Raw genomic sequence first — 26091 nt, 5'->3', positions numbered from 1 at the left:
AAGCACATGCTCGTCCTTCTTGTCCAGGTGCAGAGTCCAAAAAATAAAGGAGATTTTTCCTCCCAAAAACCTGAAACACTGTTGAAAGCACCCATTAGAAAAAGCTCAAAATTTCAACTGCAAATTTGCTCTTAGTCAGGTACAGTCAGTACTTTTTCTAAGTAAAACAGAAGTTTCAACACTGTTGCAAGTATTATATATATATATATATATAGCGCAAAAGAAGATACATCAGTAAGTAAGTGTGCAGACATTACATGTATCTTCTTTTGCGCTGTTTTTTGACAGCCTTGCACCTAAAGTGATGTGCATAACATTACTCTCCTTTAAATAGTTGTTATAGGCAACTCTTTTTTTTACATTTGCATTGACAAAACAAGAATTAATAGGTTAAAAAAGTTTGCTTGAAAACACTGAGATTTTCTCAGTATTCAGCGCAAAGCAACATTACTGTAAGACATTGTGTCAGAATACAGTATTTTTGGGTAGATTAAACTGTGTGTGAAGATCACCGCCATGCTCTCAGGTTTAAGCATCACACACTCATGATTAAAGACTTTTTGCAGAGTGATTCTTCATGGGCGTCCCTCTGGTTTCCTGCAGCAGTCTCTAATTACTTTCTCAGTGACAGCAGCCAGCTGCATTAGGAGCCATTTCTGTACAGGTAGATTGTAAATGCTATGATCCAACTGCGTGTGCACGTGTGTGTGTGTATGTGTGTGTGTGTAATGTGTAATCCCTGAACAAGTGCAACCCCAGATGTGAATTTTATGCTTTCCTGTCCGCTCTCGACCCTCTTCACCTCTGACCTGCTGTTTTTTGTCCCCTCAGACAGACACTTAACAAAAAAGCCAACAGGAGGGAGATTTCCACCTTTTAACGGAAGTCTGTCCTCTTTGATGGCGCAGAGGGGATTTGTTTTACCGACTCCTTCGACCGGAGTTCAAGGACACATTCCAGAGAGGAGGAAGTAGTTAGGGGTTAGAGGTCAGGGGTCAAGAAGGAAATGAGGATACCATCCAAAGGCCTGTGCTGTAAGGATCAGCTACCGTCTGTCCACCTCTGCTGCTCCTCACGTGGACTTATTTCTTTTTTTTCTGGTCTCCTGCAGGCTTTGATCAAAGGGAGATCCACCTGCAGGATTATGTGCTGCAGGATCAGAGCGGAGGAACTGAAGAACTGTAAATCAGACTCAGGGTAAGATCGCTCTTCTTTAAAGTTGGAGGTTTGTTTTTTTTAGTCTGAGATGCAGACATTTCTTATGAAACGATCACTGGACAGGAAATTGATTGCTAAACATTCTTAAAGGTATGGTATGTATAACTTAGAGGGATTTCACGATTTAGCTTCATAGCAGTGAGGATTGTTTCTTCTTGTGTTCTTCTGGTTTGAATTCCTTCAGCATTTATTGTTCAGGAGGTTTTTTCTGGGAGCTGAATCATCTGCAGACCTCTCCAAAACAAACAGACCAGGTGATTTAAACCAGTAAAAACACAGAATAAAGCAGTTTCAAGTAAGTTTTTCTCTGATGTTGTGCAGTTACATCACAGACGGGGCCCTCACCCAGCACCTGCTGATGTGCAGTGGTTACCTGAAAGTCGTACTTGAGTGAAAGTACAGAAATTTTACTAGAAAATGACTTTGTAATGAAGTTTCAAAGAAATCTGTTTTTCAGATGCTCTCGTCACGCAGGTGCTGCTAGCTACAGTGGCCAACGCAAAAGTGACCTATTCTAGACTCAGTGTTTGGTTTGTCCGTTCTGGGCTACTGTATGAACATAAACATGGTGATCTCCCCGTGGAGGAGGACTCACTCCATGTAGATATTAACAGCTCATTCTAAGGTAACGAAAACATAGCGATTCTTATTTTCAGGTAATCACAGACTAAAGAAAAGATACTTATTATATTACATTCCATTTCTGCCAATATATTCTCATTAATCCTACACACTGGAGCTTTAAATAGAGATCTGCCTGTTTTGTCTGTGTGTGTTTTTGTAGTTGTGCCACTGAGAGTCTGCACACCAATAACTTTCAAGAACTGATACTTAAAAGCGACCTCTTTATGCTCTGCGGGAGAAAAAGGAAAGAGCTTGAGGTGGTTTAGTGCCAGTGTGTCTGCTTCATGTGTTATATACATTAAAATACTGAGAAAGTGCAGAAAAGGGTTCATGAGCTGATAAAGTGACTTCCTGTCGGTAATTCAATTGTTTTTTTCACAAGTCAGAGGGACCTGATAAAAGATCTTATATAAGAGATTCTGGGTTGTAACGTAAGTAACATGTTTGCTCATGATAGCAGGGTGTGTGAGTGTAATTTCTGCCTCTGTCATTATGAGGTGATTTCAGAGGAATTTGCTTGTAGGCAGTGCCGATTCTTTACAGTAAGTTTATCAAGATATCATCAGCTCCTTAGTGAGGGCCGCACCTGCAGATTAAATATCCGCAACCTTCCTGCTCGCTGGTTTTATTACACTGAATAGTTTAGTTTGTCCTCACTTAGTTTTTTGACCTTTTGAAGTCGTGCACATTACATTCATATTGCACATACTGTATGTATGCGACATACACTTGGCTGAGGTGGCATTGAAGTAACACTTCACCATTTGTATATAAATTACTCATTACGTGTTATGTTGAATTTATGAAGAAAACTTTGTTTTTCTTGCATGCTTCCATGTTGAATTAAAAATGACAAAACAGAGAAAAGTCTTAATGAATTGGACTTAATTGGGGCTACATTTACTTCAGCATAATTATATAACATCTGTTCACAAACTTTCACGGTGCATTTGTTGACATCATGATGTAGCATAAGGATACCTAAAACATCAGTAGACGCAGAGGGTCACTGACAGAGCGGCACCCTGTGATGAGTTGGGATGACATTGTGTCGGCAGTATAATCCAAGTCTCTTAATGAGTCGCATAATCAATACTTCCCAAACATGCATTTCTGCTAAAACCATAATACTTCATCATTTTATTTGTGGTTATGTTGGTAGTGTTTGTCTTTATGTTACACCTTTTATTCAAGACGTTACTCTTTGAAGTCAGTTTACTGTTAACTTGACAGTGAGATTGTTTGGGAAATGATGGAAAAATGATTTGTGGACTCGCGTTTTGCAGCCTCAAGTTCAGCCAGAAGTGACCATATTTGGGCGAGAGGTCTCGGAGTGCAGACTAAACTCTGCAGGTTTGATATTCAGAGGAAAAATCAATCTTAGTTTAGTTAACTTTACAGTATTGACTAAAAAAAATAAATTATTCTCTACAAAAATCGACGGTGTCTGGAGCTGCTCTACAGATGATCGATAATGATCTTAGAATGAATTTCATTGTTCTCAGTCAATTCAGGCAGGTCTGACGAAGCCTTTAGGTTGTAGTATAGTTGCTGTTTAACCTTGCGTTCTGAGTCTGAGATCCTTTTTTACAAAGTACAATGGAACGCAGTATATATCTCTGACCTTATTCTCCCTTATGTCCTATCATCTCTCCTCAGTGCACTTCAAAACAGAGGTAAACAAATAAAAAACAAGAAAGAAATTTCTGTACCGAGCCAAAACTGGGATTATGTAACTGATATAACTTTGGTGATTTTGTGATACTTTTCAAAGCCCCTCAATAGCCTCAAAAACAACTGTTTTCACAGCCTGAGTTGTTCCTGTAATCATGACAGTACATTAAATTGGCTCCTTTCACGTCACACTGAACAGTTTTCTTTGATGTGTAAAGTAAAATAGGAGAAAAAAAACTCTTACTAACCTCAGTAATAGTCTAATGAGGAGGACTCCCTGAAGGGAAACACATTACCATCAATAACTCATCTGAGTCAGATTTAAGGTATGTGTGTCCTTTTTACGCTCAAATCCTACACAATGGCTGCAGGTCCCGTCTTGTTTCCCTTTTATTCACGCTGGGCGGTCGAGGATGTGCTTTACAAACTAAACAAACACCCGTGAAAGCAGCAGCCTTTGACTCCTCCGCTCAGAGTATTAAAATAAAAGTCCTTTGAGGTTTCGGGTCTTGCAGTTAAAAGCATGATCCCACAAACAGCAGATCATTTTCTATCTGCTCCTCCATCTAAAGACACAAAACTAAACATCAAGTGTTTTTCTGAGGAATGAAGCAGGTGCAAACATGTATACCAGTATGTGGGGATTTAGACCTATGGTATGTTCAGGTGCTCTTATAATGCCGACATTCATCTTACACCCGTTTACTGTTTTAGATTGTGTTTCTTTAAGTGGGGACAAAACAAGAAAGAACATCAGATTTATTTGCTATTTACTATATGAGACACTGAAGACTTTTCTGAATTTGTTTCAGTTAAGAGAGATGAAAAAAAGTGACAAAATTACAGTCTGATGTTTGGACATATTGGCTGAACGATCCACAAGGACACACAGAAAGGGCTCAAGACTGTCAGTCAGCCTCTTATTGTTTAAACTCAGGTATTTTTGCACCACCTGATCTTAGTCTGGTCCTCTAAAAAAACTGTTTCCCAATTAAAAAATGCCTTTGCTCATTTGTAGAGGCAGAAACAGGTATGACATAAACAAATATTAGAAGAAAGTTTTAAAAGTAAACACAACTTTTTATTGTTTTTTTCTCAAATTACTATACTCGATTGTCGTTTCTTATTTTTAGCACAGTCTCAAAAGTATGCCATGCTGTATTTGACTGCACACATTGTGACAGTGCGACTAATATCACCTTTGAATGTTGTGCCTCACAATCCTGTTTATCAACTCAGGACCCTTCAGATTTAGCTTCATCATTGGTTCCTCTGCAAACTAAAGGCTTAAAACTAAAGACTGTCGTTGCACTTGTGGAATCTGATTTTGCTCTAATGAAGAAAGAGTTACTCTTTCTGTTTTGTCATGCCAAGTTGGTGTGTGTGCCTCTTTGGTTCCTAGTTGCATTGAGTGTTTGGGACTCAGTATACTTGTTTGCATGACTAGAATCACATTAACCAAGTTTCCATCCAATAATAATGCAAATTTCAGTTATATTTTTGAAGCAGACAAGACAGAACGATTTTCTCTGTGTTTCCATCCACTTGTCTGCTGTCATTTTTTGTCTCCTCAGTGAATGTTTGGGTCACATGCTTCATGTATGTCAAGATTAATTCAAAAGTCTGCTTACGTCGCACTTTGTTAAGTTTAGCTTTTATTGGTAAACCAATTTCCCATGTCAGCCCAGTGTAAAAATGTTTTTGCAAAAGTTCGGGTTCTTTCCACTGAGATCTCAGTTGGTCGGTCCACAAAAATTTGTCCAGCTTTTGGTGGCAACAGTTTTTACCCTAAGAGTAGCCTTTAACAAAAAATAACCTCCAAATGGATTTACAGATTTGCCCAAGCTTTTGTAAAAACATCGGTCATAAGACAGAGGACAGCTGATTGACTGTTTCCTCATACATTCTTGAAGACATTGTGAATTTGCACTTGTTATTGTGCAAATTGAAAATGTTCATAAAGTCAGCTGGATTGAAACAAACCTACTATGAACTCCATGTTCTCACAGTCTCTCGCCTGCTTTGTTTCCCTGCTAAAAAAACGATCTCGTCATTTCAGATCCTACCACTCCCTCCTGCCCTGCAGTATTTCCCGTCATTCCCCATCACCTCCCTGCCTACCTGCTCACCTGTTTGCGCTTTCCTTATTAGCCTCATAGTACACTGTATATATCAGCGCATTCACGTTAATTCTCTGTTACCCTGGTTGTCTGTTTTGCTTCGGTCTGTGAGAGAGTTGTGTCGGTGTTAGTATTTGTGGATCTTAGCAGCAGAGAGTCTGGAGTCCTTGAGAATGCCTTCAGGAATTTGGGTGTTATGGATTTGTGACTTCCAACACCAGCTTACTGTGAAATTTATGGATTTGTGGTCACGACTTTATGTCAGGTCATGAAAGCAACTGAGAAATTCATCCCGTGACTCTTTCCTTTAAGCATCCACTGCTTTCTTCATCCAGTAGAGTTGAAGGAAGTGTTTTATTCTAGGTTAATTTTTATGCTTCTAAATCAAAGTACCATGCAGCCAACTACCTTCAAACAAGATGCATAGATACGAAAATATATAATATAATATCAGCAAACTGTAATAGTAAGCTTCAGTGCACTTTTACATATATTTCCTCCAGTGTCTAAAGCTCTGCTAGAGGGAATTCCCTCATTTAAATTAGTTTTATCTGACAAATTTCTTAAATATCTCACATTGGAGCTCTGATGACTATAGCATTAAGATTCACGTTGTTTTTATTACTCATCAAAACTCAGGCCTTTATCCTCCTTACATGCATCTCAACATATCATCTTTTCTCTTTTGGGATAGTTTAAGAGAGGGAAAATGTAAAAGACATTCATGAGTTTTGTAAGTTAAATGTATTAAAACACATCAAAAATATCAAAGTTAAAATGGCGTTACATTTAGTGAGGAGCCCATTGTGACTGGTTTAGGACTTGAAGTTTAAGTTTAGGACTTGAGACTTGACTTGTCTTGACTTGGGACTTGAGTGCAAAGACTTTTGACTTGCAAAACGATGACTTGTCCTTTTTTTTGTTGAATTCACATGTTGTGAATCATGCTACAATAACGATGCCTGTTCACATCAACACGTATGAGTGCTTTACATGCTTCACAGTCACAGCAGGACAAATATCACTTTTGTTTTCATATCTCTCTGGACCAGTGCTTCTCATTGAACCTTCATCTTTTTAATTAGTCACTTAGATCTTTTTCTCTCGTCGTCCTGCTCATCCCCTTTATAGGTCTCACAGAGCATGATGAGAAGTTAATTATTTAATTGGAAGCATTTATTTATTGTCTCCCACCCTTGTATTGGGGATTTTACTTTAATTTGTTCCCCAGCTGCATGTAAACTTCTGATGCTGTGTCTTTTTAAAACTGAAGCTCATCCAGCGTCTAATAAGTTTAACACAATGTCTCCAACAATTTTTTTCATTCTCAATTCTTTGTTGTTTTTTTTTTATTATTATTAATTAGCAATTGTTTAGCCTAGAAAATGTCAGAAAAGAGTCTTGAGCTTTTGATATTGCTTGTTTTGGACTTTTTGTCCAAAATCCTTAAGATGTTCAGTTTATTATAGAATAAGACGGAGAAAAAAGGAAAATCCCCAATTTTAAGAAGCTGAATCTTTGGGGAAATGTTGGCTTTTTTACTTGAAAAATTAATAAAATTATCAATCAGCCATCACAATAGTCATAAGTACTCTTCTGCTGATTGATTTGTATATTAACTGACTGATTGTTTCAGCTTTAGATACACCAGCAGCCGGATGCAGGAAGATGGTTACAGTTTTTAGAAGTTTTCTGTGGTTGCAAATTTGGTTGCAACTTTTTTAGGATGAAGTATTTTTTAAACTTTTTATGACTGAGTCCTTCATTGTAGAGTTTAAACTAAAGTTTTGCTGATAAACAAACTCCAACTTGAACTTGAACTGTTTGTGGTCGGCAGAGCCTCAGTCAGTGTGATGACGGAGAGGAGGGGCTCCGCATGTCAGGAGGGAAAAAAAAACATTAAAACCCAACTCAACGCTCCACTAAGTACTTCAGATTTGACCCACAAAGCTGACCGGACACATGCCCACCCAAAAACACGCAGGGCAGCGCGGTGGGAGGAGTTGGAGGTATTGTTCCTCCTGTGGCTCGAGGTGGTCTGACCCCCACACCCTGCTGTTCAGACCTTGTTATTGGCTGCTGGTTTCTGTGGCAACAATCAACGGCAACCGCCTCCGTGAAAAGAATAACAGAAACCTTAGTGTAACAGGACCTGGGATGACCCCTTCTTCAACCCAAACACACACACACACACACACACGGAGCAAAACATCTTCCTTTGAAATGATTTTACTGGAAACAGTTAGCAGTTACAGTAAGTGAAGGTCAACCCAAGAAGTTACATTATAACCAAAAAAAGTAGGATAATAAAAAGTTTCAGTGGGTTATTTATGACAAACCTCTTCAGAAACAGTGATGCAAGAAAAAAGATGCTGATGATCACAATTAAACATGGTGGAGCAGCATTCAGTTTTTATTCATCACATTTCTGAAATCTGTAACTTGGGACTATTTATACATATCTTGCACTGTATTTTTATTCTATTGTTTCATTTTTCTTCCCTTTTAGCATATTTTTCATCTTCTGCTTTACTTTGTTTCACTCTAATAATAATTGTGTGTTTCTTTTATATTTTTTCTTAAAGGTCCACTGTGTAAGATTTAGGGGTGTATATTGGCAGAAATGGAATATGATATAAAAGTGTTTTCTTAGTGTATAATCAAAATAAGAAATGTTGTGTTATCATTATATTAGAAATGAGCCATTTATATCTACAAAGGGAGTGTGTCTGTGGAGATCGCCATGTTGTTCCATAGTAACCTAGAAAAAACAATCAAACTGGCTCCAGAGAGGGCCGTTAACCTTTTTGCAGTGGTCACTGCAGTTAGCAGCAGATCTACAACTAGAGTGTCTGAAAAATACTGATTTCTCATAAAGTGAATCTGCTTTGTTCAGTGTTTCTAGTGGTTTAAATCACTGGGTCAGCAGATTGTTTGGCTCCCAGTAAAACCTCCTGGACTTCTAGATCTTATGAGAAAAAGAAAAACACTGATTTGTAATATGAAAGTACTGTATTCTGCGTTTTTAATGGTTTAAATCAAGGGGGCCATTTGTTTTGGAATAGAGGAGACCTCTCCTAAAACTCCTGAACAATAAAGTTTCAGATGGTTGCGATATGCAATTTTACCACTAGAAACCACTAAATCCTCACTGGACCTTTAAAGGATCCCTCATATTACAAAATGTGTGTTATTTCTCTTATCTCCAGTGGTATCAAAGCACAAGATCGTTAAAAAATGGGGGGAAAATATAAAAATAGTATTTTGGGACCACAAGCTAAATTTCATTAGCATGTTTTGTATTGGAGTGGAGGAGAAAATAAATCAAAGTATTGTTTTTTTAAATTTTTTTTTGTCATTCTGACAAACTGACCCTATAGAGAAAAAACACAGGCTCATGAGAGCACAAATGCTTTCATTGCTAAAGTCATTAGCTGTGGTCAGATGCTTTTTTTTTTTTTTTTTTTTTAAATATAAACTAACATTGCCAAAGTGTAAAAACACGCCTTCACAAATTGAACTCCTGCATTAAGTACTTAAAAAAAGAGAGCTCAAAATTTGAATTATTTCTAATCATGCATTATTCAACGCTACATTTTAACAATGTAAATAGTCAGAAAGTCCTCAAGTACTTTCCACCCCTGGCTTCGCGCAGTGATGACAGGGAGGAACTCGTGTCTTTTAAAGCTGCACTACCTCCCTCTAGTGGCCAGGACACGCTAGTGCATGCTCATCAGAAATCAAACAGGTCCTTGTTAATGGTCCATGTGCAGGACAGAACAGCAGAGACAAGAAAAATGTGCTCACTTACTTCATCAGTTGAATTGTTTATTACTGCATAAATTGTTTCTGCCGTACAAAGTGCAAACAAAGCAACTGCAGTCTGATACTTTCGCATTCCAAATGAATAATATGACATTTATCATATTGATGATGTTAGCGGACCAAAAGCTGCATTGATTAATGTGGACGTGAACAAAATGTTAGCTACCTTTCAAAGACGTTATCTGGAGTCATAGTTTAAAAAGACCTGATTTGGCCGACTCTCTCTCTCACGCACACAAGAACGTTTTGTTGTGATGAACTTTGTGTTTCAGTGAGCCGACAGCCGAAAAATAAAGGCAGACTTGGAGGAGAGGCACTTCAGGTGTGGTTCTTGTTTTATTGCTTGTTGCTGCGGTTACGCATCATCTCCACCGCAGATCAACAGTAAAGCCTTTCGGTAGTCGCCGCCGGTATCTCCCTGCAACACAAAGACATGAGAATATAAGGAGCTGTTCCATATGGCAACTTACACATGAGTGTGCATGTTTGTGTAGTGCAGTGTGTTTGTTTATTGTGTGTGCACACCTTGATCATGGAAAACAGAGAGCAGGCGAACATCCTCCTGAACTCAGTTCTGATGTCCATCAGGTCCACCTCACTGCGAGTCACCATCGCTCTGATCAGGGTGTTGTCATCAGTTCCTAGACCCTACGACAAATACATGGAGACACCGTGACTGTGTGTCGCATGAATATATAACTATGATCTGACAGTGCACGCTTCTGTATAACATGTAAAAATAGTTAAAGTGCGACCGGATCCAGATGTGCATGAAAATACACGACTGTTTAACAATCTTTTTACATGTTTCACAAGAGGACAATGTCAGCACTCGGGGTTTCTGTGAACCATGAATACTTTACATCTACAAATTTCAGATGTATCATATTAACCCTTTAAGACCTTAGCAAATTGGCTTGATTTCTTTAAAAAAAAAAACATGGGAAGAAGACAATGATTAAAAAAAGAAAATACCCTAAAATTAACAAGAATTTAGCAAAAAGTACAAGATAATATCCCGTTATTGATGAAAATAAAACAAGAAAAACAAAGTTAAAAAGAGAAACAATAAAGAAATCACATGTTAAAAGTGCTTAAAAATTCTAATAATTTTGTAACACAATTTAAAATATGCTAATTATTAGAATTATTGATATAATTCTATCGTAGCTTTTTTCTTTTTCCCCCAGACATTTTTCTCTAGCCTTTTAAAAATAATATTCTGAATCTACTTATTTCTTGCAATTTGTGAAGCATTTATTACCAAGTTGCTCATTGCCCTTTTCACGTTTTTGAAAGAAATCACATCAATTTGCTCAGGGTTCAAAGGTTTCAGAAGGGTTACATTTCTAAAGTATTGTTGTTTTTATGATCTGACTGTCATGCTGAGGTGGAGGGGATGTCACTTGAACGAGATACCTGCCAAGATAGAGACTTCTGTTTGAGACTAACAAACAGCAAAAACAGTTTTTATTACTGTTTTTCAGCAGCTTTTAGCCTCCAAACATGGGTGTTTTTTTAGCAACACATCATTGTGTTTCCACCGGCGAAAGCAGTCATTTTTACTAACACTAGGGCTGCACAATTTGAAAAACAAATCATCACTGCGATATTTTGACAGATATTATGATTGAAATGAGTGACGATTTTAGTAATTGTAGGAAAATGAGAAAAGGAAAAAGCGATTTTTTGCTAGGGTCTGGACTAAACAACCATACCAACCAACAAACATAATCTTTACATAATCATAACTGAGTGGATTTTATTTGCCAAAACATAACTTACATTACCACATGAAACATTTCAAGTCTGATGAAGAGCATGTAGCTTGAAATGTCACCTTGGTGGTAATCTAATTACATATTTATGGAGCACAGAACAAAAATGAAGACTTTTTTCTAGCAGCAATATATTGCATTTTACTAACATTGTAGATGTCATGGTGGTTGAGCGCCACATTGATTATACTTGTTTGACCTTTTCAGACGTCTTTGTTGTCTCACCTTCATTGCGTAGTACAGAGTTTCAGCAAAATAGGCTGGGACGCTCCTGGCACACTTCACTATTAAAGAAAAAAACAGAAAATAACATGTTATTATTATTCATTCACAGTCATCACCTTTCAAGAGGCTGCCAACAGAACCAGCGAGCAGCGTTTCGTACCGACTGCCAGCAGCAGATCTCTCAGACCGCCAGATGTTTCCCTCTTGATGCTCTCCTCCATCTCGTATCCGGACAACTTCATGTAAGCATCAAACACTGAAACACACAGAATCAGAATCAGTCTAAACATTATGCAGAACTGCAAAAGAAATATAGATATCCTCAGACACACAGACAAACCTCTCCTGAGATGTTCTGCACTGCGGTTTCCCAGGATGGTGACAAACGATTGTTCATCAGTGCCAAACTTCTGCTCTCCTGCTTTGAAGAGGGCCTAAAACAACAAAACAAACAAACACACATCTCACATATTTGACGTTCAGCATCAGAGCACATTTACTCAGTTTTCAGGTACAAATTTCTTTATACTTTAACTCTGCTACATTTCAGAGGAAAATGTACTTAATACGTGCTGAAAAAGAAAGAGCCTCAACAGATTAAGCTCTCAAAGCCTCAGTAAAGTCTGGAACAATACTAAACTATACTAAACTAGTATCAGCAATACTAATAATAGAAATAGCAACTCAACAATACGATACGATATGAAACAATACAATACGATACAATACAATACGATACAATACAATATGATATGCTACCATACCATAAAATTTATTGGTAAAAACAGATAATGTCTCCACAGTTACGATAAAAACAATAATCACTCTATAACATTAAAAACACAATAGTCTAAACAAAAACATCAGATGTACCATTGCACATAATTCCAGTTACAGCTAACATAAGATTGCACATACATTGCACATAACACATATTGCACAAACGCAGTACTAAAAACACCATAAGACTATATAGTACACAGTTCTTCAGGCAGCATTGTTTAAACGTTTGAGTGGAGTAGAGCAAGTTACAACAGACTCTCCTCTGTACTGCTGGAGATAAATCACGTTCATATCGACACTCCTCCGAGATCATAAAACATTCAGCAAACGAGATCTAGAGGAAAATAGTTTACATACTTTAATTATACTATAATTTATTTTAAATTCCACTGAGACAGTTTAGGGGAATATTTTACTACCTTCATCCACCAGCAGATGTCATAACTTCATTATCATATGATCATAGCTGCCCTCCCAAATATCTCACACACACACACACACACACACACACACACACACACACACACGCTTCAAAGACCAGCATTTAGATCCAACCCACAATTGCATGTGACAGTCACACCCTCAGACAAAAAGACAAAGATGCCATTGATGGTGAGGAGAAGAACTATTTACTGAACTAGAGTTAAAACATCCGACCCACCTGAGCGTCATTTTCAATGTTTCCCTCCTGGATCCCCTGCTGCCTGTTCGCCTGAGGAAAGATAACATGTTTCTCTTTAGAGAGGAGGGGAGGAAATGCGAGACAAGGATAGAGGAAAGGAGACAAGGAGAGAAGATTTTTAGAGAGTTTTACCTGCAGCAGAATAACCAGAAGTCTCTTAAAGTGACCTGAGGTGTCACCGGCGATGTCCTCCTCCAGGTCGTCATCGTACTCTGAGGAACAAACGTGTTCATGTTTTCTTTCAGCCCTGATCTTTAAAAAAGCTTCCCAGGTTTCTGTCATACTTTTGTAAGAAATTGAGGCACCATGGCAACCAGCAATGATAATTTTGGTTATGTTTTTCTATGTATGTATTTTTGTTCCACCACATGAAAAATGATATAAGCACCACCAAAACTGTACAAATCAAACACTCAAAAAGATATTTTAGAACAGTTGAAGGCTGTAAAAAAGTAACGAGTAACACTACTATGGTCTATTTATATGTAAAGTGATTTTATCCTCACTTTTTTGTGCCTTTTCAATGAAAGTATGTATGTCACTGAAAATATGAATAATTCAGTTTTTAAAATGTCTTATTTTTATGGTCTACAGACATAATTGGTTTTCTCAGCCTGACTCTACATAATATGTAAAGTATTTAATTTGAATAAAACATGTTGGTGTGACTCCAAAGGATTTCAAAGCGTCTGCGGTTTCAGTTTATTCATAGCTCTAAATCACCGCCTGTTAGAGCCATTCATACTAATAATAAATGTTGTTCATGTTCTGTTTTTTTTGAGTTGCTAATAATAACTTATTCTATTGTTTCACTGTAGAAATATATCAAAAAAAACAAATAACGACATATGTTTCATGCAGTATTAGTGTGTGTCTGTGTGTGTGTGTATGTGTTACCCTGTCTATAAGCAGCGACGATCTCCTTCACCTGCTGAGGCGTTCTGGAGGCGAGGATCTCCACCAGGACCTTCTCGTCTGTTCCTGCCCCCTACAGGTCAAAGAGGGGAAACGTCTGATGAATGACAGGTGAGTTTGAGGTGTTTAACTTCAGGTCTCTCCATCTACAGCTCAAACACAGTCCGTATGTGTTTTTATCCAGTATCTTCAGCGCTCACCTTGATGGCATTGCGGAGCGATGTCACATCATAAGCGAGGGGTGGGGTCATCAGAGCCACGATCAGGGTCTCAAAGTTGCCCCCCAGCTCTCCTTTCAGGTCATCTACCAGATCCTGTCATAAAAATACATCATGTGCTTTATTAAATCCTGCATGTCACTGCAGCGTGACGCTATGCAGCGATGGATTATATGGTTGCCGTGCACAGCTGAATAATTTTGTTATGGTTAAAATGTAATTGTCGTGTCATGTTCCATATATAAATGGTCTTCTGATGATTCGAGCTGTCTGGTTTGAGTCATGCTGGAGCTGTGATGTTGTGTGTGGTCATTGGGTTTAAAGGCCTCAGTATGCTTCAAACGCAGAGTTTGTCAGATTGTCAGGTGTGCGTCCACTTTTTTCTTTGTAAGAAAAGCAGTGGCAGAGCACTTCATCCCAGGGTTTTTAGCATGGATGTATTAAAGGAAGCACTTCATCCCAGGGTTTTTAGCATGGATGTATTAAAGGAAGTCTGGATAAAGCATGGAGGCGGGGCCCCATTCATTCCTATGAGAGCTTCTCATTGGCGCATGAAGCAAAATAAGCTCTTTTTTTGGGTGTGATATACGATAAAATACCCGGATCTACTGGCCCATAAGGCATGCGCACTAGACACTTGCAGCGGCCACAGCCAGGTGTGCCTGAGCGGCTAACGTTTGCAGGCGGAGTGACTGACTTCCTTCCGGTTAAGCGCCTCGCTAGCTTGAATCGCAGACTAAAAAATGTAATTTTGCGGCTCTTTCAGAGTTTCCTAAAATTACTGAACTGGATGGCTTAATCTAGATAGTAAAATTAGTCATTTTGCAGGGGGTTTTGACGCTCACAAAAAAATGATTTACTGATTTACAGATGTCTCTTCACGTGACAGACCCTGGCAGTGTATTTCCACTATTGGCTGCTATGTAAAATTTGCATCAGAGTCTGGCTCACTTCCTGGGGGCCTGCCAAGAACAGAGGGTGTCTGCTGTAAAACCCGCTTAGGTAAATTTATGATATTGGACTATGTATGGAAAAAAAATTGAATTTTCTTTTTTTTTAAATTATGCTCTACACTGGGTTTTATTGTTATGACAAAATATGTCGTTAGGTAGAAAAGCAAAAGACACAACAGCGACAATCAGTGTCCGACTGATCTGCTTCCAAGTATGGGCTTTACTCTCTTTGTTGTGATAGTTTCTGACAAACACATCGTGCAGCTCAGGAGAGACAGTAGCTTAAGGAAAGAGCGGCAGTGATGACACCAGCGCCTTTCTGAAAAGTTCAGAGATTACTGACTAGAAGCGCTTGGAGCAGCCACACAAAGAAGCCAGAGCGCGCTTTTTTCTCTATGCAAACGCATACTCTCTCTCCTCAGTGGGAACAATTCAAAAAAAGACGCTGACGCTCAGAAAAAAAAGCTATGTGGACACAGGCCCTATCAGCTGTGTGATTGGCCAGGTGTGCAGCCACTCCGGACCCTCTTTCCTCAAGCTCTCTGCATCACTTTTTATGTGTAAAATTGATGCAACAGCATGAATGTTTTTGAGGAGAGACTGTCCGAATATTCTGGCTGGGTGAGTTTGGTTATTATTGCTTGTGCAGAGGCAGCAGAGAGTTCTCTGCTCAGCTCGTGTTAACGGAGGGGTCTTCAGTATTTTCCCCTTGGAGTCATGGACCCTCTGTTTGAGACCCAGGTGTTGAAGGAATAGTTGAGCCAGGTACAGTGAACTCTGTTAGAATTCACGCTTCCCCCAATAATTTAAGCTGAACATTATAAATGTATGAAAACGATGCCTTCAAACACACAGTAGTTAAGCTGGAGCTCTTGTAATTTGTGCGGTCATGTGATTTAACAGCTGCTGAAGTATTCCAACCTTTCCAAACAGAGTTTTGTAGGCAGCCTTGATCTCCTGCCTCTGGGCGTTGCTGCGAGCCACCAGCAGCTGCAAGATGGAATCCTCATCGGTCCCTACGGCAACAAGCACCATGGTTACTCATCCAAGCAGCAACATACACATATGACATAACAATGAGCATGCTCTGTCGTGGGGGACTGTTGATTACAATTATTTCGGCCACATAATTACAGCCTTCATTCGAGGTCTGCAGATGTTTTTTTGCTGACAGTGACTCAAGTTTCATTTCTGTACGTTTATGACTCACTGCTGTCAGTGCGGGTGGAGCACGCACAGACAGCAGGAATTACTACAGAGAGGAACTCCCCAAAAAACACTCTCATTGGTCTGTTGGAGTTGTACTACTGACTGACACGCCTTCAGGGTATCAGATGACCCTGCACACACACACACACACACACACACACACACACACATCTTACCCAGCCCCTTCATTGCCTTGTACAAGACCTCAGCATCTGCACTGGCGTTGAAGTTTCCACTGGGTCGAATGGTTCCTCTGTTGGCCTGCAATATGGAAAAAAATGCACAGAGGAGGATTAGATCTGCGGTGGGTTTTCTAAAAGTTATGTGTCCCTTTTTTTAAAAATGTCCCTTTTGTGGGACAGCTGGTATCCACATTGACACATATCCTAAATTATGCATTCAAGTGTTATTATAACTGCAACTTAAATACTTCTTTGTGATAGAGCGGCTCTGTCACTGACTGTGGGCAACGCACACACACACAAATACACACCCACACACACCATACATCCCCTGCTCCTTTCCATTCTCGCTAAATAGTTAATAAACCTCACCATATCCTTCTTCCCTTCGCTGTTTCATTAGTGTGACCCAAGGTGCACACCTGGTCGTTCTATTTTCATCTTGTATTCACTGACGTGTTGCATGTTTGTCAGCGTTCTCCCATTAATGAGTTTGGTTGGTAAAACGGGTGCAACATTTTCTGCTGTTTAATAGTATGTTCGCGCGTGCTTTCATGATCATGAGAACTGCATCTCTATTGTTTCTTGTTTGTATTATTATTTTTGCACAATTAACTTTTTGGGGTCTGAATAAACTGTTGAAAATATAGGTGATCTCTGTTGTATATATATATTTGGGTTTGAGAAGCTGACAATACTTATCTGGTAAGACAGAACAAGTGTGTTTGTTATTTTTTTCTTACGTTAGTTTATACGGGGGAGTTTAAACTGGGCTCACAGCTGATGAGGTGATGCAGCACAGGTGTGGGGTTTGCGCGCGCTGGCAGGAGAGCAGAGACACCGTGGACAAGCAGAGCAGCACAGACTTGGTCTGTACCGACGACACTGACGGGAGAAAGTGAAGACGCCAGCCTATGGCCGGGTTGAGAGTACGGGACTGCAGAAACAGGGATCAAGGTGGGCAGCTCACAGGAGCCACGACTGGAGGGGTGAGTGCACGCTTCACCTCTCCTCCAGTTAGTCCCTGTCTTATATTCTGATGGTCTTGGATTTTTGAGCGTGAGAAGTTGACCCAGAGTCCTGACAGTGATACAGACTGCATCAGAGATTGACAAAAACGAAATAACTTACTAAAGTAGTTAGTTCACATTGGTTTGACATTGATTTATTTGCATGATTATTTGATTCTTTTGGTTGTAGTGTTTAGTTGCTATATTACTTTTTTTTGCTCGCCCAGTTTATTTTACTGAATAACTGAATAATTGTTTTGAATTTAGTAATTACATTATTTTGGCTCACCCTCTTTAGTTAAATTTGATGTCATGGTTTATTAACACCTGGTGTAAAGAGGAGGCAGAGACAGATGAGTCTGCTGATTTGGGTTTTACTAATTTAAAAGCTGAAGAGGCCACATGCTTGAGGGACAGAGGGCCATCTGTGTGCTTACAGCTGAGCGGCTGACAGGACTGCTCTCTGCTCGGGCAACACTGGACTTTTAATATGGGTAATTGGTAATAAATCAATCTGTTGTAAACCATACCCACTGTCTGCATGCCTGTTTGGGTCACCCCAACCCCAGTAGATTTTACCAGATTTTATCAAATTTTAATGTCAAGCTACACCTGTGACAATTTTCATTGCCAATGACTGCAAAATACAGCAGCAATTGATTGGAAATTGCTATTAACAATATTGAAACCCACATGGAAAGTTTTTTGGAGGCATGTTTTAGGCCCAATAGTCCTGTAACTGTCATAACTTTCTTGTTTGATGAATAAAAACAATAAATAACTCCTCTGGTAATGTTCTTGTATTTTTTTGGCATTTAACAAGAAGTAGATGGTAGGAAGTGTCTGTTCCTGTTTCAAAGAAACATTATTTATGTCTGCTAAATCTGCCAGCAAGCAGGTGGTTACTTTAGAAGAGAACAAGTACATCTTTTCTTTCTGTCAACTGCTGCTTATTATCAGATAAAAACTAAATGCAATAACATTACAGATCATACCTAATTGATCTGTAACTTCATGCTGACATGTATTATCTCTACATTCCTTACATGCATAACCTTATCTAACCTTAAGATCATGGCAGACCATCCTTAATCAATCTCTACATTCAGATACATATGAGATTACATTTCTCAGATTCCTCATGTGCATAATGTCATTATATACTTTTGCTCTGCTTCAACTGAATAAAATTACATAATATACATCCTTACATTCATGTGTACAAACTGAATGTATAAAACACTGTACCACAGATCTGTTATTTGAGTATGCCCATCAAAGACATTCCATCTTTTAGATGCACTTCACAAACTTAATGGCTCACAGACTTAGGGCTCCATTAAATATGTGCAGATGTGCACACAAGCTCTCACATCAAACCACTTATTTCATACACTCTTTCATAAACAGGATGTTCCCATGTAGTTTTTTTACTCTTGTAATTGTTTCAGCGGTTTACATATGATTGATTATATGGCTAATAATTTCTCTGAATGTGGAAAAAGTAAATCAGAACAGCAGACGGATCAATGCTGAGGACAGTAAGAATGCGATAAGGTTGAAAAACATTAACTTAAGATTGATTTTCATTTTTTCTGTATCATTGCAGCGCATAACACGGACACTCCCTAAAACTACGACACATTAACAATAAGATAGCCAAGTGGCTGCTTCTTGTTTCAGGAGGGAGGAGGGATGTTTAGAGAGGAAAACCACGGGAATGTCTCTGGAATTCTGACCCTGAAAATCTGGAAAGAAAAAAAAAAACTGTGGGACGTCCAAAAACTAGTTGCTGTTAACAACCAGGATTCTGTCTTTTTCTGCAGGGAGGAATTTGCCAAAATGTCCACGAGCTCCTTCGACTCACAAACACTCTCAGAGCCAGAAGATAAACACAAATCTAATCAGCGTGCAGATGGCTGCTGCTCGGACAAACAGCTGGACAAGAGGACATTTCGTCTAAATATCTGCATTGTGTTGTGTTGTTCTAATTAAGAACAGCCATACAACAAAATGCAGATCTCCTAAATGTTACACAGTTTGCTCGTATAGAAAAAGAGAAGTTGTGGAACGAGTTCAGACATGACCTGAGGCTGGGGGCATCTGTGCAGGTATGTTGACCCTCAGTTATGTAAACAGAGGCTGGTGTCTCTGCTCTAAGGCACATACAGTATCACCAGACGATACACTGTACATGATGTAACCATGCTCGTATGAAGGGAAGTCCTCCACAATATTTCATTGATAACTTTACTGTCTTTTGGAGCTTTGTGGTGCTCCAGGGCTGCAGCTCCTTCTGAGGAAACCAAGGTTATGGGAATTCAAAGTGTAGTTTACATTTTTTTAATTTTAAGATACACAAAAGGTAGATACTAATATTTTAAGAGTTACATTTCTTTAACTTTGACACCTTTCAGGCCAAGAAAATTGAACACTAATAATGGACTTTTTAGTGAAGAGGGTTGCATCTTGTGTCTGGCAACTTTTAAAATGAAAAAATATCTGAAGTTTCTTAGAATCTGAATTTTTCAACAAGGGAGAAGAACAAGATGTAATTTAAAGAACTGACAAGGTTATTTAATTTTTTTGTGGAAAAAACATGATGATGATAAGGGTCTTTGCAAAGGAGAACATTTTTTATGTCTTGAACTATGTCTGCATGGGATCTTTAAATATTAATATACAACCATTTAACTGTTAACTACATCCCAAGATAAAACTCTCAGAAATCAGCTTTTAGATCATCATGCACAGACATTTAAATGTTTTTAAATAGCCGAGAAGAGAATAGCCGAATTAATTACATATTACAAACAAAATCCCAATAACTAGAAAATTTTACACAAGTTTGAGTCTTCTTTAAATGTTCTTTGGGTGTGAAAGCTCAAGCACGAGAAAAAGAGACTATCTTTGAAAACAGATCAAAAATATATCCTTTGAAAAAGGATTTCCTGTAACAGCCGGGCAGTGTATTTTTTAGCAGTGGTTACTAAATCAAGAGTAGTATTGCATTTGTTAAGGACTTTTTTTTTTACGACATTGACATAAAATAAACTTCAGTGCTCATGAACCTGTCATTCAGACTAAAGGTGTGGCTTAGTGATGTGTTTTTAATACTTTTTGGACAACAATCAAGGTCTGTGACACAGAGGAATTCTCTCTGTCAGGCTGCAGCAACACAAACACTTGTTAATACTTGTTAGCAGGATCAGTTTCTTGTTGTTTTTGTCTTTGCACTGCAGTTTTAATAGGAATAATCCATAAAAAAAAATAAGAATAATAAGAAAAATCTAGACTAGTCCTTTCCTCGTACTAAAATTAGACCTTTACTTAGGAAAGACCTGTTAAAACTGATGTCTGTGAGCATATCTATACCAAAGGAAGCTACGGTTTATAGCTCCAGACCAAACTGTCTGCAGAGTGCAGCAGCGTTGCATCATCACAGCTGACTATCATGAATATAATCACTTTTTTTTATTACAGAAACGTAAAACTCCACCCAGCTTTTAAAAAAAGGAGGAAGAAGTAAGTGTTCCCCTTTAAGAGTGGGAGGGAGGGTTGGATTTAAACTCCAGGCTAGACGTGGAAATGGGTGTATAAAACACAGAGAGAGGTGGAGAGACAGACAGAGACCCACCCGAATGGAAAGGAGCCCACATGAGTCATACAGCAAACTTCCCCAAATGAACCCTCTTTGCTGCCTCGCAAGCATCAAGACACTCAAAACTTCATAAAATGGCGTGTTTCATTAGTAAAAGTGTCCATTTCTGTTTAAATACACTTAATTACATCAACAAGTTACTTATTGAACTCTATGTAAATACTTTTCTGTATCTTGAACATACTGTATGTACTGCCACTTGTACTACATTTACAGAAGATAATGGGCTTCTGTGATTAACAAGAGCTGACAACTTTATCAACAGTGAATAAATACTGGCATTTTATAAACTTTAACCTACATTTAGATGCAATCTTGGTATTATATAAAGTGGATAAAAGTGGGCGTTGTCTTGGAGTTCAGAGGGTAAAAACTAGTCACACATTAGCATAAATAACGGATTTTTGATAACGCCATTTAAAAAGTTATTATTTTAATCATCCGTGTAATATGAAGTTTGACGTGTTTTTTTTTAGGGTGACAGTTAAAAACAAATCGATGTAGTGAAGATGACTCACCATTTTGACAGTGTTGCAGGTTATAAATTCGGCGGAAGAAGAAGATCTGTTAAAAAGAGAAAAGCGTTATACTAGTTATGTAAGAACCAGATGTTTTTACTTCTAACATCTGCAATTAACTTGATCTGTTTGTTTCCTATCCGGTGGCTGGCTGTGTCTCCTAGCCGTCAAACTTCCGCAGACCTGATCTGTCTTTCTTTTGTCTGCAGGTAGACCCCGGCTGTCCTGGCTCACCTGGCTGATGCTGCTGAAGTTATGTCTGAAAGTGAAAGCTTTAAGATGAAAAAGTGAAACTTACCGCTGAGTTTCAGCCGTCAGATGAAGCTCGGTGAGCGGACAGAGATCCGGCAGAGAGGGAGAAGAGGAGGAGAAGAAGGGCTGACGGCAGAAACCTACTGCTAAAAACTCTCCGATGCGCGCGTGAGCGTGTGGGTGCGCGTGTGTGGGCCACACCCCGGTGCGCACAGGCTCTGGTACAGCCCTGCTACTGGGGCACTCTGGGAAATGATGTTTCAGGCGATCAGAAGCTGCTGTGCCTCAAAACATGGAGTCAGTACAAAGAGAAAAAGTTTGTTTTCATCTTTATTTGATTTTTTATGCTTAAATAATGGCTGCTGAATGAACACGGGATGGATTATTCAGCCAAACAGAAGTTTATTTCCACTGGTTTTGTCACTGTGAGTACACAAAGTCATTTGATCCATTGTCAACATTAAAATATTGATTAGTGTAGCATAGTCAACAATGGGCTGACAGACAGCAGTTAAGTCTGTTTACATTGTGCTGACGTCCACGAGTTAAAAACCATAGAAAATACTCTAAACTCTACTCCTTCTTTGTCACATGATAGAAAAAATACCCAAGTAGTAGCCCAGTCTTCAGAAGAAAATGTTTGCATTGTATGTTTATCCACAAAACGTTACATTTGCACGTTTCATAGCCTTTGTTTTAATCTAAACCTGGTTTTTAGTGGAATATTGCTGTGTCTGCCAGCGGTGTTTGATCTGGAGAACCTTGGTGTATTTCACCAACCTGTCTCTGCTTTTCCAGTGCTTCTGCTTTGGGCCACAGAACTTGTGTGTTTCACCAAAACTTTGCAGCATTTCCCAGTGGCATGAGTTACCAAACCTAGGTGTTTTTTCATTGATCCAACCCTGCTTTTCCAGCAGCTTTGTGCCAACAAACGTGGGTGTTTAAAGCCACAGCCTGATATATTTCTCACCGTAACTGAGGGATTTTTGTGCTTAAACTTAACCACACTTTCATTAGTGTGGTTGAGAGACTAAATTTCAACGTATCACTACAAAATAATGTACAAATGTAATATATTTTGCAATAACATTCAGTGCCAGCTTTTTTTATTGCAGATGGGTGGCATACTTTTTTACATTTATTGACAATTATTTATGTTCTATGATAAGGGTGGGAAGTAATGCTTCACTAACTCATAGTGATTGAATGCAATGAGCTAGTGCCAGCTGTATTATGGATTCCTGTTGCTCACCGTTGACAAATGATCAAGTTGAAGGGAATGTTAATTCACAGTAATTTCATGCATTAATGGATATTCAATCAGATTTTATGGATTGCAGTTACATACAAGTTCATTTCAGACCAGTGCATTTGCTCAGCCTCTCGGAAAACACATCAGTTTGCTGAATATTTTCATAGAAATATAAAGCTCTTTTTAAATAAAATATACTGCTGGATGCAAGCATTTTCATGTTGCTGCAAGGCCCATTGGTATTTATTATTAATATTTATGGATGTTTCTATGATAATGGATACTGCTTTGCTTTCAGAGAGGCTGAGCAAATACATTGGTCCGAAATGAACTTTTATATAACTGGAAGTGTGGTCACACATCACTTAATGTATGAAATGAAATCCTTGACTAATTTGGTAATGATGAGCATCAGTTCAAGCATTAAATCATCATGAGTCATAGCTCAGCATTAAATATGATTTGTACCCTTACCATGGCGTTACCATGTTCTACAGGGATGTTATTATGACTGAGAGCCAGTCTGTGTCTTATGTAATCTGAAGGTTGAACTGAACCTCCCCTTTAGTGATCTAATTTGTACCTATAGTAAACACGGGGGGCATCCCACAAAGGTATGTGTATAAAAAAGAAATCTGGCCTTCAGCTTCAGTCCAACTGAATGGTTACTTTCAAATAATTTATAGAGTTAATGATGTCCAGTTATTCTATACACAGAAACTGGACTCTAGGAGACACTATGTTCTGACATCAGGTCGAGGCTGACACCAAAACTGGTTCATTGTCAAATGCGTTTAAAATGTACTGAATGAGGAACCTTATCTTAGAAATGTATGGATTAAATTAGCATTGTTTCTACTTTGAATGCTCTTCATTCTGTTGCTTCTGGTATGTCTGGTATCTTCACGGCATGTCAATGAATCACCGAGTAAACTAAACTGAAAGCTGCTGATCAATTCTAACAAAGAAACTTATCACAAAGTCAGAGAGATAGGGAGTGAATGCGGGTTATAAAAAATGCCTTTTTTTAGCAAGTTTTGAATTCAATTTACAAAACAGACTTTTTAGGGAGAATTGATAATCTTTTATTTTGAAAGAGTAACAAATAAACATTTTGAGCGTGAAGGAATTTAAGCACAAGGTCCACTTTAAAAAATAAACATTTTTTTATTCAAGGGAGTTTCCCTCAAAGAGATGCTTTCTTTTTCACACAGACACACAGTTACTACTAGCATTCTCCCCTTGAGCGATCAGTTGCATCTCATGGTCTTCATATCACGTGATGAAAGGGACGGTTTGTATCTTTTGAAGTGGGGCTGTATGACGTCCTTATCCATAGTCAGTGTATGCCATACAGTGGATATCTGTCGGCACGCCCTCAGGTTGGAGAGGCTGGAGTCCTGTATGAAAAATAAACAATCTACTGATGTGGTGGCATATTTTAGTCAGGTAAAAAATTCAATAACAGTTAAAAGTGTAAGCTATATTACTTACTTACTTTCAGACATTGATTTTCAACAAAAACAAAAAAAACAATGATTTTATGTTGCTGAGCACAGGAGCTGCTTGTTTATCACAGCCTTCATCAGTTTTTTTTTGTGTTCTTGTGTGACTTCTGCCATTAAAAGGGTAAATTCGGATCCACCAAAGTCACACAAAAGCACAAACTATCTAAATAACTGTCCACGCTCCATGTGATTGCGCTCTGTGTCATTGCACCAGTGCACCGCTAAACATGTAACAGCTAGTGCTGGGAGAGCTCTTTAAATGGAGTGTGATCTGTCAGTTAGCGGCAGCAACCACATAAATGTCAGCTGACAAAAAAAATGAGGGTCTACAGCACAACAGCTGTGGTAAGGTTCCTTGTTGACAAAAAAATGACAGGACTGGACAGAACACAAAATAATTTTATTTAAGTCTCAACGACATTCAACAGTTTGCTGTTTTATCAATCTCTCCTTATTTGTCTGTGTTTGTATTAGACATGTTGTTGTGGGGACTTATACGCCATTGCTGCTCAAATTTAGCGGTGGATCCAACGTATCTGCCGGCTATGATATCTGATGCGCAGCCACTGATCGAGGCAGTGATAGAAAAGCAGATCCTGTGTTCAGGAAGCCAAAATTGCTGTTATTGTCAGTGGATTTTGGTGACTTTGACGAGAGCATAGATGGAGAACTGAAGCCGTTAATGTATAGTTTGTATATTATCATTTCAGGTGGGACTTATTTAAGGTGATTAAAATATATTTTGGTGCTGCTCTCCACTGTTTTGGTTCCCCGTCTGCACCTCTGTCTGCTTCTCTAAACTGGGGGAGTGCTGACAGACATACACTGACTCCATACACTGATACAATACACTGACTCATCACCAGATACAGTTCACAGTGCTTGGTTTTTTTTTTCTTTTTTTAAAAATTTTTCTGGATTTGTTTTGCTCTCAATTATGTTAATGTAATGCATGTAATAAAATAACGATACTGCGATCAGACATTTAAATGGCAGTTGATGTGGCCAAAACTGTAATCTGGTTAAAATATCATTTATTGTGTTCCTATAAATAGACCGGTTATGAGTAAAGATAGCGACCCTGCTCTGAAAACCTTGGTTTTCTTTTGCAGTTTTGAATGAATGCATGAAGTAATATTTTTATATTTTCGTCCTTAATGACTCATCCTTCATGTGATTATTCAGACACATTAACAAACAACAAACAGAGCCTTTCGGCTTATTAACCCTCCACCATCTAACAGAACAGTGCGTAAATATCAACCAAACATTAACATTATCCATAAAAAAACATAAATGTAAACCTTCCACAAATAATGGTCAGGAGATAATCCACAAGTTAAAAAAAACATATAAATAAAAAATAGTAATACAAAGAGCCCCTTAAAGACAAGACATAATGCACAAATGCAGACAAGACATAAACTGCATTTACAGTACATCCAAACATTGTATATTTGATGCAGTTCATAAACCAATAGTCT

At 38.5% G+C, this 26091-nt stretch overlaps 1 protein-coding gene and 1 long non-coding RNA gene across 2 annotated transcripts; one reads left to right on the top strand and one right to left on the bottom strand.

The window, feature by feature from the left end:
* Nucleotides 1-969: 969 nt before the first annotated feature.
* LOC121942166 lies at nt 970-11651 on the top strand. The gene is made up of 3 exons (XR_006105794.1): nt 970-1034; nt 1112-1197; nt 11574-11651. It is a non-coding gene; the product is annotated as an uncharacterized LOC121942166 (long non-coding RNA).
* Nucleotides 9444-22063, bottom strand: anxa5b (annexin A5b). Its single transcript, XM_042485293.1, has 13 exons — nt 21894-22063; nt 21596-21641; nt 16401-16485; nt 15937-16031; nt 14045-14158; nt 13827-13917; nt 13062-13141; nt 12909-12959; nt 11805-11898; nt 11625-11720; nt 11465-11523; nt 9987-10109; nt 9444-9879 (listed from the first exon to the last, which is right to left on the bottom strand). The coding sequence occupies exons 2-13, from the start codon at nt 21596-21598 to the stop codon at nt 9817-9819; spliced, it is 954 nt and encodes a 317-aa protein (XP_042341227.1). The 5' UTR covers nt 21599-21641; nt 21894-22063; the 3' UTR covers nt 9444-9816.
* Between the last annotated feature and the right edge of the window lie 4028 nt (nt 22064-26091).

The sequence above is a fragment of the Plectropomus leopardus genome, chromosome 4, assembly GCF_008729295.1.
Source record: "Plectropomus leopardus isolate mb chromosome 4, YSFRI_Pleo_2.0, whole genome shotgun sequence".
NCBI classification, from domain to species: Eukaryota; Metazoa; Chordata; class Actinopteri; order Perciformes; family Serranidae; genus Plectropomus; species Plectropomus leopardus.
This window is presented reverse-complemented; position numbering and strand designations above follow the sequence as displayed.